Source organism: Mauremys reevesii, linkage group 2 (assembly GCF_016161935.1).
Source record: "Mauremys reevesii isolate NIE-2019 linkage group 2, ASM1616193v1, whole genome shotgun sequence".
Classification (NCBI taxonomy): domain Eukaryota; kingdom Metazoa; phylum Chordata; order Testudines; family Geoemydidae; genus Mauremys; species Mauremys reevesii.
The window spans coordinates 181,263,360-181,283,930 of record NC_052624.1 but is presented as its reverse complement, the minus strand read 5'-3'; the positions used below and the strand labels follow the sequence as shown (position 1 = coordinate 181,283,930).

At 41.5% G+C, this 20,571-nt stretch overlaps 1 protein-coding gene across 7 annotated transcripts in view; it reads right to left on the bottom strand.

Moving 5' to 3' along the window:
• The window catches only part of CDKAL1 (CDK5 regulatory subunit associated protein 1 like 1), a 653,139-nt gene that overhangs the window by 623,801 nt on the left and 8,767 nt on the right, over positions 1-20,571 (bottom strand). For all 7 annotated transcript variants that reach the window (XM_039521853.1, XM_039521854.1, XM_039521852.1 and 4 more), the window contains exons 3-4: positions 15,629-15,795; positions 11,565-11,677 (exon numbers count right to left, since the gene is read on the bottom strand). In XM_039521853.1, coding sequence (XP_039377787.1) covers positions 11,565-11,677; positions 15,629-15,795 — 280 coding nt within the window. The remainder of the gene's footprint in view (positions 1-11,564; positions 11,678-15,628; positions 15,796-20,571) is intronic.

The following is a 20,571-nucleotide window of genomic DNA, read 5'->3' as shown; positions in this document are numbered from 1 at the left end:
TCCTCAGCCTCACCCCAGAGCCTGCACCCCCAGCCGGAGCCCTCATCCCCTCCCACACCCTGAACATCTCCTTTCTGGCCCCACCCCAGCGCCTAGGGAAATGAGCCTCTGTGACTCTTCCCCGCCCCCCCCACCCCCCCAGGGTGCTGTGTGTGGCCCACGACTGATTTTTTCTGTGAGTCAATGACCCTTGATAGAAAAAAGGTTCCCCACCCTTGCACTAGCAGAACTACACCCAGTAGACAGAAGCAGATGAGATGAATATGGAGGGGCTGCACCAGTGAGGTACAACATCCTGATGTGAAGCTCAGCCATCCCCTACATCCAGCAACTGAGAGGGGGAGTGAGCTTTGCTATTTTAACTCCCTCTTCCAAACCTCCTCTACTGGTGACCTCTTCCCCCATGAATAACTCCACTTTCTGCCTCTGCTCCTCAGACCTTCCCTAGGCAGCAAGAGCATTGTCAAGTTGACATGCTTGGTGATGGTTTAACCTGCTACCCAGGGCTACAAATAGCGTAAGTGAAACTGGCCACAGGTCTTATTAATTTCAGCCTGCTTCTGCTTTGTTAAAGTAGGAGCAGCCAATAGCACAAGCACTGGAGCACAAGCAAAATACTTTTACACTGACTTATAAGTCCAAAGTCAACTTGCAAATTTATATTTCTATCTGAATACAGCTTACCTTCCATAGTTAATAAGTAACATCTAAAATAATTATAACTGAAACAAGTTAGTTAAAAAATATTTGCCTAGATTTCTACTTTGTTTTCTTTTTGCATTTAACAGCATTGTGTAAAGAAAGTTTCAAGCTTTCCCCTGTATAGTCAGTTTCTCCCTTACGGAAAAGATCCTTTTAACTACAGGGGACCAGAAAACTCTTATACAGAATGTAAAGGAATATTGTAAAATATTCAGGACATATTATGGTGACTGTCTCAAATCAGATTTTTTTTTTAAGTTTGAAGATTTAAAAAATTTTTTGACAGGGTCCCTTTATCTTTGCAACCAGAAAGACTAAAACCTCTATTTAAAAAAAAAAGGAAGCTTAAGTTCTGTACAAACTAACAGTTCAATATCTCTACATTCAGAGCGGGCAAATGGATTTTTCAACCCTCAACAAAGAACACAAACAGAATAATGCCAGCCCATAAACAAGCAGCAGCATTTCAAAAGTCAATTAGGAAATCAGTATGGCAAGCAACTATAATATGCACACTTTTGCCCCTGAAGTTTGACCAATGAAGCTCAAGGTCCAAAATTCCTAATAAAATCAACAGCCAAGTGATGTCTTCAATTAAACTGCAAGCCAAAGAAGATCACTTCTCTATACACGCATGTATTTTACCAATCAACAGCAAATCAGTTTTGGCTGGATTATGTCAAAGCCTATTTATAGTCATCCAAGACAAAGTTGCTGTTTAGTTTCCCTCTCTAAGCAGATTTCAATGCCAGAGCTTTGACATACAAAACAAATGCTAGTGTCTTCCACTTAAAGTGGAAGCTTCCACTTCAGCTGTAACATTTAACAATGGTTACAAATGGTAGTATATAAATGCTAAAAAGATTCACAGATGTGCATTTTCCACAGAGGCATACCGCTAGGTAAGCCTCCAAACAAGCATGGACTGCATTTGATGAGACAACTGTAGTCCTTAATCACCATTTGACAAGTTGTCCAGTCATTCACTAACCACAATATTTATGCTACTTGCCACCAGTATCTGAAATGAGCACTGAATTTGAGGTACTAGGAGGGAGATGGATGAAGCATCCTTAACATTCCAGCTATGTAAGTTACAGTGGGTGAGAGAGAGACAAATAGAGGGACAGACAGACACACACAGAGCTTTGGTGTTAAAAAAAAACCTCACTGAAATCAACAAATACATTTCACATCTCTTTGGAGCAAATGCTGTTCCTATCTACAGCAGTGGAAGGCTATCATAGCAGAACAAGTGGGTTTCTATTTCTACTGCGCTTTCAAAATGGGCTCTTGAGCATTGTTTTCTAGCAAGGACTTATGGAAGGACTGCAAATCCACTGGTCATTCCATCACATGTGGGGGCGGAAGTAAGTAGCACAGGAGTTTATTCCAGCTATGGCTGGAATAGCTGACTCAGAATGGCTCAGCTGCCACTTGAGTTCCTTCCCCTCCAGATCCAGAGTGGCTTAGTGCTCCAAGTTTGCACTAGGGCCTGGGACAGTAGGCACCTCTCTGCTCTTTCAAACAGTGTTCTACAAATTCAAAAATACAACATTGTATCAGTTCCTGTTCTCTTCACCTTGTAGTTATGTTCCTGAAAAATGCGATTTTAAGCGAAAGAATGTTAAACGAATCCAATTTCCCCATAAGAATTAATGTAAATAGGGGGGAGGGGAGGAGAGGGTTAAGTTCCAGGGAAATTTTTTTCACCAGACAAAAAACTATATATTATATATATGTACACACAGTATATGTTTTAAACAAATAATTTAATACTGTTCACAGCTATGATGATTGTGAAGCTTGATTGAGGTGGTGAAGTTAGAGGGTAGAAGAGGGACAGATATTTCCCAGGGAATGCCTTGCTGCTAAATGATTAACTAGCACTCGGCTGAGCCCTCAAGGGTTAACACATTGTTGTTAATGTAGCCTCTCATCAAGGCAGCACGAACAAGAGGGAGGGGAGACAGCATAGCAGACAGAGACAGACACACACCTTGTGTGTGGGAGAGAGAAAGAAATGCACACTGCCCCTTTAAGTAAGCTGACCCACTCTTAAGTGCATTGTCTTTATAAGTGGATCAGGAAGTTGAGACAGCAGCTGCTGCCCCAGGCTCTCTCTGTCTCTCTCTCTCCGTGTCCCCTCCCTGCTCTACATGGAGAAGGGGTAAGCAGGGTGCAGGAGCAGGGGGGAGGGGGACACCCTGACATTAGCCCCTCCCTCCCCCCCACACACACACAGCAAGCAGGAGTCTCTTGGAGCAGCTCCAAGGCAGAGGGCAGGAGCAGCACACGGCAGTGGGGGGAGGGACAGCTGAACTGCCGATTGCTAGCCTGCTGGGCAGCTGCTGCACAGGGAATTTAGGGGAGCGGGAGCTGATGGGGGGGCTGCCGGTCCACCCTCGTTCCAAATCCCCACCAACTACCTGCAACGGGCTGCTCTTCCTGCAAGCAGTGGACAAAGCAGGTGGCTGCCAAACAACGTTATAAGGGAGCATTGAGCAACTTCAAACAAACATGTTCCCTAATTGATCAGCAACATAACAATGAAACAACGTTAACTGTGACGACCTTAAGTGAGGAGTTACTGTATATAGATTTTTTTATTTAAAGGAAAACTACCTGCTGAAAGGCAAGATAAGCCCAACAGCCCCAGAGAAAGTAGATTTGTCCAAGACCTAACTTCAGAATTCATTCCTCACAAGCTAAGCAGCATCAGGACTAGTCAGTTCTTGAATGGGGTCTCTCCAAGGAAAACCCAAAAAAGACGAGGGAAATGGTGCTGGTAATTCAGTAGGTGGTAGCATTCTTTCTGAATCAGTACTAAACCAAAGCTCCAATATGGGTGTATGGCAATTCTCAAACTGTGGGTCACAACTTGCTGGGACCCAGTGCCGAAGCTGAAGCCCCAAGGGCTTTGGTGCTGGGCAGTGAGGCTCAGGCTTTCACTTCAGCCATGGGCGGTGGGGCTCAGGTTACAGGCCCCATGCCAGGAGCTGAAGCCCTTGAGGTTCTCCCCTCTCCCCTGCCGCCCAGGATGGCGGGGCTTGGGCAGGCTCAGGTCCCACCTGCTGGGATTGTGTAGTAATTTTTGTTGTCAGAAGGGGGTTGTGGTGCAATGAAGTTTGAGAACCCCTGGTGTATGGAACTGACTGGAGTGAATCACAAAACCATGATCCTGACCATCTAACTCAAAAACCTATGCTACTTTCTGCAATAAAAAGAACCTACCCAAAATACTGAGATAGTTATTTCCTCTATCTAACCACCACCTCCCTTTGCAATATTCAGATATGGGTTCTTTCACTCATGTCCTAAGCAACTGTGTACTGCCAAACAGCTGTTAATTTCCACCACACCAAGTAGCTGCATTTCAGCAATTTCTACAATTTTAAATATTTTACGACTATAGACACTAGTAAAATGGTTAAAACACTTTACACACACATCTATTTAAAAGCTTTTTAAAAACTTCAAATCCTTTCATAATTAACAAGACCTGCAGGGTTAGTTATAAAAGAAATATGTCCACAGTCCTGCAGGAATGTTTCAAACCAAACATTAACATATTTTGCCCCTAAATCAGTAAAAATCAAGTGGGGAAGGGTTTCTAAATGGAGGAACTAAGTTTATTACTGTCAATTTAAATTAAGCCCAAATTAATTTTGCGCAAATACGTTTTTAATTTGATCATCCAGAAACTCAAACATTAAAAATTTAGATTGTTACCATTCTGATACTAAATATGAAAATTTTGAATAAAAATTTTCAACTAATCCAATTTCAAGTGATTAAAACCTGACCCTACTAAATTGTGCAGCCAAGCTGATCACGTCATACACAGCTGATACACACACACACACACAGTATTGTACAGTATTAGTTATCCAATACTGCCACCTGTTGGCTGCCAGAGATACAGTACATATCCCTATAATAATCTGTTCAAAACCAGAAGGGACCTCCCGATCATCTAATCTGACCTCCTCTATATCACAGGCCACCAACGCCATCCAGAATCCGCATACTACACCCAACAACCAATTGCAATGTGATTAAAAACTTTACTTTGTAAAATAAGATTTCGATGTTTTAATTACTAATTGCCAGTACTTAAACTAGGGTTGCATGAAATATCAATTTTGAAAAGTATATTTTTAAATATTACCATATTTAAATTATATTATGTGACACTACTATACAAACACAGAGACACGTGGCTAATGAGGAATCAAGACATGAATTCCACAAGCATGGGCTAGTCAGAAATGAAGAAATTAGGCAAGAACCAGGATGACAATAGAGGCCATGCCAGGAACCCACCACCTCTTCAAGAAAGTCTCTCACTCTTGAGACAGCAGACACACAGTTTAGGAGGAGTCTATCTTCAGAAACTGGGGAACCTTTACACAAGATGTGTGGCTTTTTATTGTTTTGTATACAGATTGGGCTGGTTTTGCAGGGGCTGACAGAACACGTTTCCAGATTTGTATGAATACTCATTGTTGCAGAGTAGTCATGGAGAATTATCGTGGAGACACACACACCATTAAATTAAGGAGTTGTTGGGTGGGAAGATAATGCCACTTGTACCTGCTCCTAAAAAAATTATTGCATCACACACTTTGCCAGGTCAACTTTTGTAAATATTTGGGAACTAGACACAATTATCCACTAAGGTTTGCTTCATGGGCTTCATGATACGAGCACAGAACTGATGCTTGGGTTGCATCTATAGATTCAGTACAGCTCAAAGAGGCTAACTGTTTAAAACTCTCGATCATCTCCTGCACCTGTTACCTTGATCATAAGCCCCTAAAACAATCATTGTACTAAAGTACCTACTCTTTCCAACACCCAACTGGCTAACTATCCAGGTTAGCCAGTTTCCAGAGTAAAGTGTAATCATCTCTTTCTTCACAGTAGAGCTCTCCTCCCCTCCTGTCACTGCAATTTCAGGGCCAGTTCCCCAAAGAGTTAATAAAAAGAGTCCTTCCTGATTCAAAACTTCTATAGCTACTGCTGCTCACCGCAGGTCTCAAGAACTCCATTCCATTAATCTGTAACTGCATATTAAACATCGAGTGGCATCTTGTGAACTTCATCTTTAAATAGCAAATGGAACTGTTATCACATTATAGCACAAATTCCAGGAACACTCCTGTTTCTCTTGGATCACTTAAAACATTTGGTGATTGAGTTTCAGGCTCTCCAAGTGAAAACAGTCTGAGAAAATCCAGGCCTTCATTTTGAGGATATGCCTGAGCAATGGCCTGGGAGTTATGGGAACTGCCCTGTTTTCCCACAGGCTTTTCAAAATCACTCCTAAACCACTGCTTAAGAGTGCCATGCTGAGAACTGTGAGACAGGCCCAACTGCAATGGCTGATTAACATGCTCTGCGTGGATAAGAGCAGACCACCACCCAGAAGAGGACAGCTATCATAGACACATTTCACCTTGGCAAATTATACTGGTGCAGTCCCACAGGTTCAATTACCAATGGCCTAACCCTCTACTGCATGCACAACTTTCAGATGAGGAAGCAAGGTGCTTAGAATATGGATTGACCTGTGAACGATGTGTCACTTAAAAGCCATTATACGGTAATCTGAGAATGCCAGTACTGCCAGAATGTAGGGTGGTGCACAAGCATTAGAGTATGGAACAGACTGACTGAGTTCTGCTACTAAAAAAGAATCAACCCCAAACAGGTGTGCATGCCTGGATTTACAAGCATTACCCAATTGTCAGTGAGGATAATGTGCTTGTGAGATTTTTCAGTCCCTCAGGCCTGCTTCCAAAGTCTCAGAAACTTCAACTATGAAAGTAATATAGAACAGAGAAAGATATAGGTCCAGTTAAGGTAGGCTTCAAAAAGGCAGTTGTTAAGCACCAGGCAGACTCACCCATGTCCAGAATCACTTAAAGCAAGGGAATACATTCTCCTTATTTACAAAAGCAACGATTTTTTTGTCATATAATAAAAAAAACTGGGGATAGGAATATAGGCAGTAGCTATGATAAAAATCCAAAGCTTGTCTAGTTCCCATTGTAAATAAGAATATGTCCCAGCTTGAGAACTGAGCAAATGCTGAATTCTGCCCTGAAGGTAAGAAGCAGGATTGGCTGTAGCTAAAAGCTCACTTTGCCCACTAGGATCAAAAACTTGGTAGTGAGGAGGCTGCAGCAGAACAAATTGTCTGAGACAGCTGTTGCCTCCTACATTACTGCAAACAAAAGGGTGGAGGGCCATCAAATATATGCATATGTCATTCTTATGAGGCTTTTCTCTCTTCCTCTTCGTAACATTTTTTCCTCGTGATTCTTTGGAGATGAGGGATGGCAGAAATTAAGATTACCTGCTTCTGTCATGCAAAAGCAAAAACTGAGGGTGGAGTGAGGGTGCTCAGATTTCACTTCCTGGAAGACAATTCTATTCCATCACCTCTGCAATTCCATTAAGTGGAATCATTAACACAAGGCTGTCTAGAACTTTCCTCCAGGATGGCAGAAAATGTCTCTAACAGTAGGGCCAAAGGGTGGTATATACTATAATTGGACAGTTGTAGAAAACTGAGTCTGTTCCTCAATTTTGCTGGCATTCAGTTATACACAAGGTTAATGCAAATTCTATCAATCACTGTAGAAAAAGGCGCAGAACTAATCAGTTTGCGAATTCAACTTGAAAACTAGCTCTACAAATAATTACCTAAAAGGTCTATGCACTAGTTCTCAGGGAGGTATTAAGTGTTAGAGAAGTTTTAAACAATGCCTTTAAGGCCTGGCTTCCCAAAATAGTCCCACAAGTTACATCTTCATGACTTTACGACAAATGCATCTTGGCATTTCAAACTTCTTAAAAAAAATTCACTTTGGGCCTGAAACATTTCAGGCAAAAAGGAATTTCTACCACTTCATTTTTAAAATGTTTACCACTCAGTCTACCAATATCCCAAGCATAAACAACCAGGATTTACGCTTTACATTACAAAGTGCAAATACAGTTATTCCCCAATGGCATCAGAAACAGAGGCTTGATAACAAACAGCAAAATGAGATGAGGGCACAAAATCTTGTTCCTTTGAAATCTCCATCTGACTATTTCAAAGGAAACTGAGCAGAGGAGTGACCCATATTATTTAAGTTCCATGTGTCCTGTACTGGAAAGCAATCCCATGGTATGCTCCCTATGAGCAAAGGCATCAAATGCATTGTAGTGGTATTCCCCACTGTAGGTTCACATACCTTCACCTTCCCTTGAAGTCGGGTTGCTAGGGACAACCACAAAAGAATAAAATCTTTTACATTTAAAGCCATCTGGAGCAGCTATCTTTCAAATATGTATTGGCAACCTTGACTCAATTTCATGCCCCTCACATAACCAGAGCCTGCATGTCTAAGAAATGAACTGTATTGTAACCAGAGGTATTTTTGAGCCACTCAGTCATGGGGCCCACTAAGATCCCAATGCAAATACTTAGGACTTCCCCACAAAGCTTCTTTTTTTTTTTTTTTTTACCCTGAATCAAGGATATATGTAAAAGCCAAATGTTCTCTTGCAAAGTTTGTCAATTTTATTACCATACTGTATGCCAAAAATAGCTCTTACCTCCAGATAGCTAAACATTGTCCATGATGAAACTACTGTGGTATTCCAATATGTCACTCTTAATGGGTTTTGCAATTTAAGAGATTACAATGAATTCTATGGCAATTTTTTATTTTGCTGATTTCATGATTTCACATATAATCCAAGAATCAACTGAGAGTTTTAAAATCAGAGTTAAATTTCAGAAACTTTTATTTGCAGACTTTTTAATATTTGACAAAATTTTAAAACAAAAACAGTATGACCAATTAGCAAACAACAGAGTGCACTCAATTACTGCATGCAAGGTAGCAGAATTGCCATTTGCCCTAATTTTAGAATGACAGGACTGGTTAGGTGGTTACAACAAGCATGGCCAACTCCAGCTTTTTTGCTGTCCCAAGCGGCAAAGCGGGGCGGGGAAAGGCCGACTGGCGGCACTTCGGCGGCAGCTCAATCGCACCGCTTCATTCTTCTGCGGCAATTCAGCAGCAGGTCCTTCGCTCCCAGAAACTGAGGGACCCGCTGCCAAATTACCGGATGTGCCGCCCCTTTCCATTGGCCGCCCCAAGCACCTGCTTCCTTCACTGGTGTCTGGAGCCGGCCTTGACAACAGGATAGGTGATATATTCCGCAATTCAGTACAGCATATTATTGCATCTTGAGAATACAGACTGTCTGACCCATATTAAAGCTCAAGGAAATTGGAAGCAAGGTATTTATTGTAGCAGGTCCTCTACTCAGCAATTTGCTCATTGGAAATACATTTGAGCCCTCAAGCAGGCAGGAAGAACAATTCCATTTTGCGACAACTTTTGAGGTTTTGACATTTGTTTTTAACTATACACACACACACACCCTTTTAAACATTTCCATGAAATGAAGTTGTCTCAAAATGACTGTTTTCACATCTCTCACTCTTTCGCTGGTCAGAAATGACCAGAGAGTCTGCCCTGGACCCCAGAAACCTTCCCAACTTCCACAAAACTGCATATTTTGATAAAAATACATTTTGCCAAAAATGTTTTCTATGTGGCCATTTTTAGAGCACATTTAAGAATATTTTTGTCCAGATCTGTCTCTATGAGTAGGTCCTGGAATCAGCTGTCACCAATTTCCAATGGCTAGTTAGAGCTTGGTGCTACATGAAGCATATATTGTTTGTGAGATATGTTCTTTAATCCAATCCATACAACATACACTAGAAAATGTAACGATGGACACCTCTTACTGCCCAATATCTCTCTCCAAAAACTGTACACACTTTCGTTGGAGTGCAGATTCATGACAACAAATGAACAACCCAGGCTCTGTCTGAGCTAAATCACGTTAATTAGATGGGAAACACTGTACAGCCTATGTAAGCAAGATTTAACTTAGTTTTGCAAAAAAAGTCTCAAGCTACAAAAGGTAGGGAAAACATTAGTATCTTCCTAACTAGAACTATGTTTGAATAGTCTTCGCTAAGTCACTAACAGTTTCAAAGCTGAGTGTAGGCAGAGCCTAAAGCAGAGTGGGGAGAGTTCACGCATCATTTAACATTTGTTAAGACATGCTCCTACTCTATTCTATATAGGTTTTTATATCATACATTACTGGAGTATCTGAGCACCTAACCTTAGGCGTAAATGCTTTAAAGTATCCAGATATATGCTGAAGCAATCACCTGGGGAACTGTGTTTATGAAAATTTGACTCATTAGCTATTGTTCTGCATTATGTCCTTCATTCTGAACTTTGGTTAAGAGCTATGGCTTTAATTTCAATATGTTAAGAAAACTGAAAATATCTGTAAGTGATCCTTTCAGCACTGTATTAGGCATGTTGTACTGCTTGTTTGTGGCAAAGAAGAGGATGCCAAACAGATGAGAACTTTAAAAACAGTCCTGTTCAGAAGGGAAGCAAGAGTAGGTAGGATCTTATATCCCTTGGAATCCAGAGGATCCTGCCCCAATCCCTACATATCACAACAGTTACCCCTCCAGAAATAAAGAACTTGACATGATGCCCATCAAAGACGCTCAACTCTGCTCCAAAGTCTGACAGACAAGTCGTTAAGTGACAAAAGACATTCCCTCCAGGTCACTCCTCACCCATGTGTTCCAATGACAGTACATTTCCTTATGTTTAGACCAATGGTTAGGTTCTGCTTAACAAAAATAATAAATACAAAACAAAACAAAAACAAACAAACAAAACCACAACCTTACTCTACCAGAAGCCACTGGAAGTAAAACAAACACACACGTTATCGTAGCATTTGCTGTTATCTGTTAGATCTATAAGCCAACCATAATTGTTCTGAAGCCATTCACTTTCTGAACTACCATTTTGTTTGGTCAGAGAAAAATTCTCTCTCTCTCTCTTTTCTTCCCATCAATGATCACCATTTTTTCCCCAGGAACAGGACTCTCCTTTCGGGTCCTATCAATGCCACACTTAAATTGTCAGGAGGGAGCACTATTTTATAACACATGGTGTTCTTGCCCCTAACGACAAGTGTGCTGCTTCTGTACCATGACCAGAATCTGCCAGCTCATAAAGAAAAAATATAGGCTTCAAATTAGTGTCCCAATTGCCGCTGAGCACACCAAAACTTTGTTTGGCCAATTAGATCTCAGTTGCATTAAAAATAATATGCAGTCTGCAGGTCTCCTATAACTCAACAGGCAGTTAACGGTTTTTAGTGTTTTTACTGTAAAATCCATCCTCAAAAAGCAGGTTTAAAAGTTCAGGTTAAAATCTGTCATATAAAATCTCATTTTTATAGGACAGACAGACAGACTACAGAAATTGAATTTGTTTGTAGTTATATAAGAAAAAAACAGAATTTTATTGACATAAGATTTGGTTCAGGTTTTAACTAAAGTAGAGATTTAAAAATCCCCAAGACATTGAGATTTAAAAATTAACTACTGGATCTGCACCAAAATCTATTTTAACTTAAATTCAGTAACTTTTAGCAGGACTCATCACTTACAAACAGCAATCTGACGTAACAGATCAGAATTGCCTCAAAAGATGCAGGGAACTGGACTAGAGGACCTCTTCTGGTCCCTTGCTGTCCTACAATTCTATGAGGCCTACAAATATGGCTCACATCACTGAATGGGCTTCTAAATACAGTTTACTAAGGCCAAACAAGCCAGCTAACATGCTGAGATTAAAGGGGGTGTAGTAAAATCTAATTTAAAAAGAGTAGACTGGTTCAATCTAAATATTTAAACAAATCAGCAAAAAACCTGAAAGTAGCTTGACTGAGATCATTACCTGTAATTTTGTACCCATAAGAAGCCAACTGTCCAGCCATATATTCTCCATCTGAATTATTATGAGAACATCCCCACGTGCGTATCCAGATTTTTTGTGCACCGGGAATAATGCTGTTGAGTGAACAGAACCAGGAAAGCAAGTTAGAGATAAAAACAAAATAAAACATGAAGTCATTTCAGGCACTCAGGAACAAAAGGTTTTAGTCCCTATACATTGGAATGTTAAATAACTCACACATGTAAACCCTCCACCCAGCCTCAGTGAGGTGGAGAGGGAAGAAAAGATTCAGTATTTTAATGTGGGGGGGGGGGAGGTAAGAAAGAAATGATCGCTTCAAAATAGAGAGGGTATATGGAAAGAGAAGACTATACTCTGTAGCTATATGGAATCAAAAACCTTTAAAAAAAAGTTGAAATCTCTATCATAAAAAACAAACCCAATGTTCATACATAGTACCAGACTGACAGGACTAAAAATAAGTCATCTATCCATGAAATAGGTACAGCTAAATTTCAAGCTTCTCATGCTGCCTCACCTTTGTGCCTTCAACTCACTCCACAAAGGCCACCTATCAGACGTCACTACTAATCCAGACCAGATACTGACCAATGATGTAGGGATGAAAAGCTCTGTATCCAAAGCTTTCTGAGCTACAGAAGTATTATTGCGCCAGATTTGTACCACTCTAGTAGAGGACATGCCAGCTTATTTGAAGATTTATAATTTGGCTAAAAAGGTTGCTCCAGAGTAAAGCCTCTGGCAGAGGTACAGCCATGATACAAAAGAGCCCACTAGAAGACTAGAACAGAAATCTCAAACCTTGGCTTACACTACCAATTTACATCGGTATAACTATAGTAGACCATCAGAGTTACAAACTGACCAGTCAACCACACACCTCATTTGGAACCGGAAGCATGCAATCAGGAAGCAGAGACAAAAAAATAAAAAAGCAAACACAGTTCAGTAGTGTGTTAAATGAAAACTACTAAAAAAATAAAGGGAAAGTTTTTAAAAAAAGTTATCGGGTAAGGAAACTGTTTCTGTGCTGGTTTCATTTAAATTAAGATGGTTAAAAGCAGCAGTTTTCTTTTGCATAGTAAAGTTTCAGAGCTGTATTAAGTCAATGTTCAGTTTTAAATTTTTGAAAGAACCACTATAAAATTCTGTTCAGAGCTATGAACATTTCAGAGTTACAAACAACCTCCATTCCCAAGGTGTTCGTAACTCTGAGGCAATATTGTATATCGTTCAGGAGGGGGGTCTTCTCCCATCAACATAGTTAGCACCTCTTGGGGAAGCTCTCCCATAGGTAGTGTCTCCCATAGGTAGTGTCGTCACTAAGCACTGCAGCTGCACCGCTGCAGCACTGTACACACAGACAAGTCCTAAGAGACACTGAGTAGTCAAGAATGACTAATGGATAAGAATCATGCCTGTAATTTGTAGGGCCTTGTCTATACTACAAAGTTTTGTCAGCAAAAGTTATGCCATTTGAATTAAAACCGCTGTTGCATGTCCACACTATGCTCCTTGTGTCAGCACAGTGCATCCACACTAGCAGGTCTTGCATCGATACAGAGAGCAGTGCACCGTGGTAGCTTTCCTACTGTGCAACTAGCTGCAGGATGCTTTGGAAAGGGTTTGCAATGCCTCATGGGGCAGTTGCAGTGTCACATGATGCAGGTTTCTCAATCCCATCATTCCATGGGCATTCTAGTAGATTGTCAGCCACTTTTCAACTCAAGTGGGGGTGGGGGGGGGGGAAGGGAGAGGAGAGTAGTGCGGGGGGGAGAGGGAGACAACAGGCTGACCAACCAATCCTGAGGCAGGGGGAGGGGGACACCCCACACACATCAGCCCCCGGATCTGCTCTGCACAGCAGTCCCTCCTGGCAGAAGCAGCCCACTCTGCCTGCGTGCCTATGGTTCCTGATTCCCTCTGAGTTCTCCCACAGCCTCCTCAGCTGCCGGGAGCAGCATTCTGAGCAGCTCTGTGAGCGCTCCATGCTGAGAAATGTCAAAGCAGCACAGCAATCTGCGCCCCCCCCCCAGCAAAAGTCTGCCTACCACTGTGTTCCTAGTGCAGGGGAGAACAGGAGCATTCCATGTTAATGATTTGCTCTTTGTTCCCAGAACAGAGCAGCATGCTCAGCTGTCAGATACTTCCGGGACCTTTGAAAGGGGAGGGGCACATGCCTGCAGGGCAGCAGAAATCAAAACAGTGAGCAGAGCAGTCAGGGCAGGCATTGTGGGATACTGGTGGAAGTCAGTTATGTCAATAAAACAAACAGCACCGTCTACACTGACACCTTATAGCTTTAACTTTGCTGCAAAAAGCTTTATGCCTTTCGTCAAGGTAGTTTTAATTTGTCAGCAAAACAGCAGAGTTTTGCGGTCAAAAGTAACTTTGTAGTGTGTATACCTCCACTGTTTTGTAGGCAAAAGGCAGCTTTTCCTGACAAAAAACTTTGTAGTGTACACAAGACCTAGGATTAAAGCAAACACACACGTGTAGTCCTTAAACATCCCTGGCTAGATCCCAGACATAAAGCTCCAAAAAGGTAATCCTTTGTAGGGACATAAATTACCAGAGTAAAAACCACTGAAAACCAGAGAGTAATGGTGAGTGGCCAACAGAGAGAAAACTACTAAATAGGGATAGCTGAAGATCCTTGATACAGCAACAAATACACTGATTCCATCATATCAAGAACATACTATCTATCTTTGAATGGGGCTAACTCTACAGACTTCATGATTAAAAAAATGCTATTATGCTTATGAAATTGAGCAGATCTCTAGTAGACTGTAAAGCAGGGGTCAGCAACCTTTCAGAAGTGGTGTGCCGAGTCTTCATTTATTCACTCTAACTTAAGGTTTCGCATGCCAGTAATACATTTTAACCTTTTTTAAGAAGGTCTCTTTCTAGAAGTCTATAATATATAACTAAACTATTGTTGTATGTAAAGTAAATAAGGTTTCAAAATGTTGAAGCTAAATTTAATTTTAAATAAAGCTTCAACATTTAAAATGCAGAGCCCCCCGGACCAGTGGCCAGGACCCAGGCAGTGTGAGTGCCACTGAAAATCAGCTTGCGTGCCGCGTTCGGCACCTGTGCCATAGGTTGCCTACCCCTGCTGTAAAGCATAAAGCCAAAATGGTGTTTCCTGTGAATTCCAGGACTAAATAATTAAAAACTGGAAATGGATTGTTTTCTTGTTTACTTAGTACATTTGATAGCGCTTTGCATATGTTCAGATTCTATCATTTGTGTGGGCTTCACAAGGTAGCAACAGGGAAAAGAAAAACAAAATAAGAAAATTATGTATAACCACAAAAATTGGCAGTGGGTCTAGGGGGCAGATCTAATATCTTGAAGTCTTTTTAGCGCTTTCTAAAAACGTACATTCAAATTCAAACTTACTTTGAAGGGATACTTTAATGCAAAGATCCACTTCTACTCTCTTTTTATTCTTGGAAGAGGACACATAGATGCATCAGCTTTCCAACATTTTTTCTACAGAATATCAGTTTTATGTTATCTGATGCTGATACTCTTCCATGCCATTTAACAGTCAGTTATTTCTATTACTGAATAGGTAATCTGAAAGACTCAACAATAAACTGTCACCACTTTTAACATTTTAAATTCTACTTCCCCACCCCCAAACCCCACAAAGTCACTAGAATCCAAGAGCTAGATTTTCAAGAGCTCAGCTCCCATTTAGGCACCCTAAATGAAAAGTCCAAATTGTCAAAACTTCTCAGTATCCAGTAACTGTCTCTGAAAATAATACGAAGGTCTGGGCAATTTTGTGAATCTGGTCACTTCATTCAGGCATTTCAATGGGAGCTGCTGAGCTTTTTAGCAATTAGGCCACAATAAGGAATACTGAGTATTTTTGAAACTCGGGCCCCAAGTTATCAGTGTGCTTAACAAAAGCAGCAAAGTTTTAATTACAACCAAATCTGAAGACAACTTAAAAGCTATGCCACATTCCATTTTAGTTTTAAAAACTGTTAGTGTGTACATACTAGGGTTTTTTTTAAAGAGCTTACCTATCGCTTGGTGGATCATCATCCGCCTGAACATTTTTTTGTGAACTGCGTTTTCGCACTTTAGGAACAACATTCTTTCGTGCAAACTGTCGGTCATGTGGTTTCACATCTTGTGCTGACACAATATCCTCAATATCTTCAAGCAGTGAATCACAAGCAGCAGGCATCTTCAAGAACAGAAATATTTAAATACAAAAGTCAGATTCTATTGTCAAATATTAGTGTTGATCATGTGCACTTTATGAAGAAAAGTCTGCTAATGTTTCTAGACAAACATGCAATAGTGAAAGATATATATGAACTCACTGTGCACCTCAAAATCCACTATTCTGTAAGACCACATACAAGCTAATGACCTGATCCTGCAAACTCTTGCTTAATGAAATAATTCCAATTAAGTCAAAGGAACTATTCTCAGGTGAGATAGAATGTGAAGAATGGTTTCAGAGTAGCAGCCGTGTTAGTCTGTATCCAAAAAAAAAAAACTTGTACTTTTAAGCTAAAAACAAAATTTATTGTAGCATGAGCTTGAGGCTAGAGCTACTTTCACTTCTTCTTGATGAAAACAACACACACACACAGACAGATATATGCAGACACAACAAAGGAAGAAAAAAGAAACCAAACAGGCAGAGTCTAATCAATTGAGATGAGCTATCGTTAGCAGAGAAAAAAAAAAAAAAAACTTTGAAGTGATAATTTTCAAAAAAACAAAAAAAAAAAAAAAAACAGAAAAGAAGACTGACTGCTGAACTTGAATAACTACTACTACTAGATAACATTAACTGTAAAAAAAATAAAGAAAATGGTTTATATTCACCAATTTTTTTTTTATTTCCCCTTCTTCTCTCTCTCTCTCTCACCTTCTCTCTCAAATCTTTTTTTTCCTTTTTTTTTTTTTTTCTCTCCTGCTTCATCCTCTTCTCATCAATTGATTAGACTCTGCCTCATGGTATCTCACTTTTTTGCTTTCTCCTCTCTGTGTCATGTTCTGTCTGTGTGTGTTCTTCTCCTGTGAGCTTTAGCAAGAAGTGAGCTTAGCTCATGCTAAAATAAATTACATAATGCCACAAGTACTCCTGTTTTTTTTAATGTGAAGAATGAGACTAAGTTAACACAATAAGATGCACTAGGCATCTGAAAGTAGAATCAGGAAAATACTAGGAAAAATAACCTACTATTGTAGTACTAGGGAAATAACCTATTATAAACAAAATGAAACTTAGTTATTTCGGACAGCAGAAAAAGTAGATGATGACTTTTACATTTTTCTTCTTCCACGTATATCTAAGTTTGAAATGCCAAACTGAGGAGTTTATCATGCATATCAAAACAAACAATTTCCCAAAATTAACTCAAATAGATTTACTGCATGAGTTTACAACTGTAAAGATACACATGTAAAGAAAACAAAATTATCTTGTTTAAAGTACTTACCATGAATAATAAACAATCTATCAGTACCACAACATCTCTTATGAGCACCAGTCTCAAGAAAGTGAAAACTCAGCCTTGAGTTCTGCAAACACTTAGACAAATACACAGTTCCATTGGCTTCACTAGATTATTCATGTATGTAAATTTAGCAAGAGAGCTTTTTCAGGATCAAGGCCTCAGTCATGATCTACTTATACAAGGCCTCAACCTGAAGTAAGTTTGGCTTGAACTGTTTCAAACATACATACCAATATTCAACTATCTTTTAAAAAAAACTAATGTAACTAGTAATGTAATCGCTTAATGTCATTTAATCTACTGTGTTAGCATAAACAGTAAGCAAACTTTGTATTGTTCCTTGGAAAAATAAGTCTCATTTAATGGAAAAAACAAACAATCCTGAACTGGCATTTATGAACCTTTATAGATAAATATGTTTTATCATCTACTAGGATAAAATTTAAGTTTAGTTTGTTTTTTAATGTAAGAGTCCAAAAGAAAAATACTAAGTACTACTGTATGTTTAAACATAAGGTATCAGTCCAGATCAAACTTCCAGAGAAACCCAGAGAAAAAGATGGAGTGGCATTCTTAACCCATGTTTATGATAGCGCAGGAGGAGAAAGAAAACACGACCCTGCTCACAACCAACACCAGCCTCAACTTGAAGTATCTTGGAATTTTTGTAATTAAACATTTAACTGTTACACAAATTGATGCCATTCTATAAAACAGTTTTACACCAGCACTGAATTTGGCTTAGAATCTTTTACTTTGAAGCTTCAGAACAATCTTCACTCTCCCTTTCTCTGCCCACCCAGCCCATACACATTGAGGATTATTCTTGACAAGTAAAATGTGGAAGCAATCTTCCAGCACAGTCATTAAAGCCCCTTTCTGAATGAGACCAGTTCCACAGTGGCATTCTCCAGTAACGACCAAAATTATGCTAGTCAGATAATCCACATTTAGCAGGAAAGTACTCCACATCAATCGCAGCATTCCCATGGTGCTCTCCCATCCTGACAAACCAGGGAGCAAAAGAACAAGAGGAAAAGACAAACTCTTACTTCTCAAATTGCAGCAGACTGTTGAGGGACACCAATAGGTTATGGGTAGGGCCCTACCAAATTCATGGTCCATTGTGGTTGTGATAAATGAAGTGGGCGGATCGCTCCTTTTGATGAACAACCAGCCAGCTAGCTGTAAAACTTGGTAGCTGTTCTCTGATTGCTTTACCTGTAAAGGGTTAACAAGCCCACAGGTAAAAGAAAAGGAGTGGGCACCTGACCAAAAGAGCCAATGGGAAGGCTAGAACTTTTAAAAATGGGAAAGAAACTTTCCCTTTGTCAATGTTGTTCTCTGGGCTGCAGGGACACAGAGCAGCAATGCTATAAGCAGAAATGCTATGTAAGGTTTGAACCAGGTATAAAAAAGTATTTTCCATATCTGGAAGAAATGATTTGGATAGGGAATGTTTAGTTAGATGGTATCAGGTTTATTTCTTATTTTGGCTTGTGGATCTCCTCTATGTTAACCCCAGATGCTTTTGTTTGCTTGTAACCTTTAAGCAGAACCCCCACGAAAACTATTTTGGGTGCTTAATTTTTGTAATTGTTTCTTTTAAGATCTAGCAAAAAGCCTAAGTTTGAGATGTATTCTTTTCCTTTTTGTTTTTAATAAAATGTACCTTTTTAAAGAACAGGATTGGATTTTTAGTGTCCTAAGAGGTTTATGCATGTTGTTTGATTAGCTGGTAGCCACAGCTAATTTCCTTTGTTTTCTTTCTCAGCTCTTCCGGAGGGGGGAGGGGTGTGTGAAAGGGCTTGAGGATACCCCAGAGGGAGGAATTCCCAAGTGTTCCTTCCTGGGTTCAAAGGGGAGGAGGGTTGCATTTGGGTGGTAGCAGCGCTTACCAAGTCAAGGTCAGAGAAAACCTGTAACTGTGGGAGTGTAATACTGGAGTGGCCAATATTAGTTTTTAAAATCCTTGCGGGCCCCCACTTTCTGCACTCGGAGTGACAGACTGGGGATTCAGGCTTGACAGTGGTCAATTTCAAGGTCATAGAATTAAAAAAAAAAAAGAAATTTCATTATTTCAGGTATTTAAATCTAAAATTTCACAGTATTGTAATTACAGGGGTCCTGACCCAAAAATGAGTTGGAGGGGGTTTGTGGGACTGCTACCCTTGCTCCTTCAAAGCTGGTCAGCTGGAGAGTGGCAGCTGCTGGTCGGGAGCCCAGCTCTGAACGCAGAGCTGCTGTCAGAAGCAGTGCAGAAGTAAGGATGGCATGGTATGGTATCGCCAACCTTACTTCTCCGCTGCTGCTGTCAGGGCACTGAAGAGCGGCCGTTCTCCAGCCACCCAGCTCTGAAGGCAGTGCAGAAGTAAGGGTGGCAATACCCTGGCCCCCTAAAATAACCTTGCGACCCCCCCTGCAACTCTCTTTTGTGTCTGGACCCCCAATTTGAGAAATGCTGGTCTCCCCTGTGAAATATGTATAGTTTAGGGAAGGGGTCGGCAACCTTTCAGAAGTGGTGTGCCGAGTCTTCATTTATTCACTCTAATTTAAGGTTAGTCAGGGCAGAGGGCTGGGGGCATGTGAGGGGGGTGAAGGTGTCAGGGCGGGGGGGGCGGGGTATGTGTGGGGGGGTGCCAGAGTCAGGGCTGGGGTCATGGGGGGGGAGTGAAGGAGTCAGGCAGAGGTCTGGGTGTGTATGAAGGAAGTACAGGGCCTAGGGCAGGGGCCTGGGGGTGGGGGCTCAGGGCAGAGTGCTGGGTGACTGCCCCCCTCAGAACCTCCAAACCCCCTCCCCGCTCCTTGTCCCCTGACTACCTCCTCCTGGGACCCCTGCCCCTAACTGCCCCCCCAGGACCCCATCCAAGCCTCCCTGCTCCTTGTCCCGACTGCCCCCCTTGGACCCTACCCCCTACCTGTCCCCTGACTGCCCTGACCCTTATCCACACACCCGCCCCCAGACAGACCCCCGGGACTCCCATGCCTATCCAACCGCTCCCTGCCCCCTGACAGGACCCCCAGAACTCCTGACCCATACAACCCTCCCCCTGCTCCCTGCCTGCCCCAACCCCTCTCCACACCCCTGCCTCCTGACAGGACCCCCAGAACTCCCGACTCATCCAACCCCCCCCAACTCCTTGTCCCCTGACCATCCCCTCCAGAGACCCCCCCACCCTAACTGCCCCCCCAGGACCCTCTTTGCTCCCTGTCCCTGACCCCTATCCACTCCTCACCCCCTGACAGACCCCGGGACTCCCATGCCCCATCCACTCCCCTGCTCCTAACTGCCCCCTCCAGAGACCCCCACCCCTAGCCACACACACACACACACACATATACACGGGATCCCACCCCCTATCCAACCCACCCTGCTCCCTGTCCCCTGACTGCCCCCACCCCGTATCCAAACACCCCCAGCCCTGGACCCCTTACCATGAGGCTCCAAGCAGAGCCAGATACGCTGCCCCGCAGAAGCGCACAGCCCC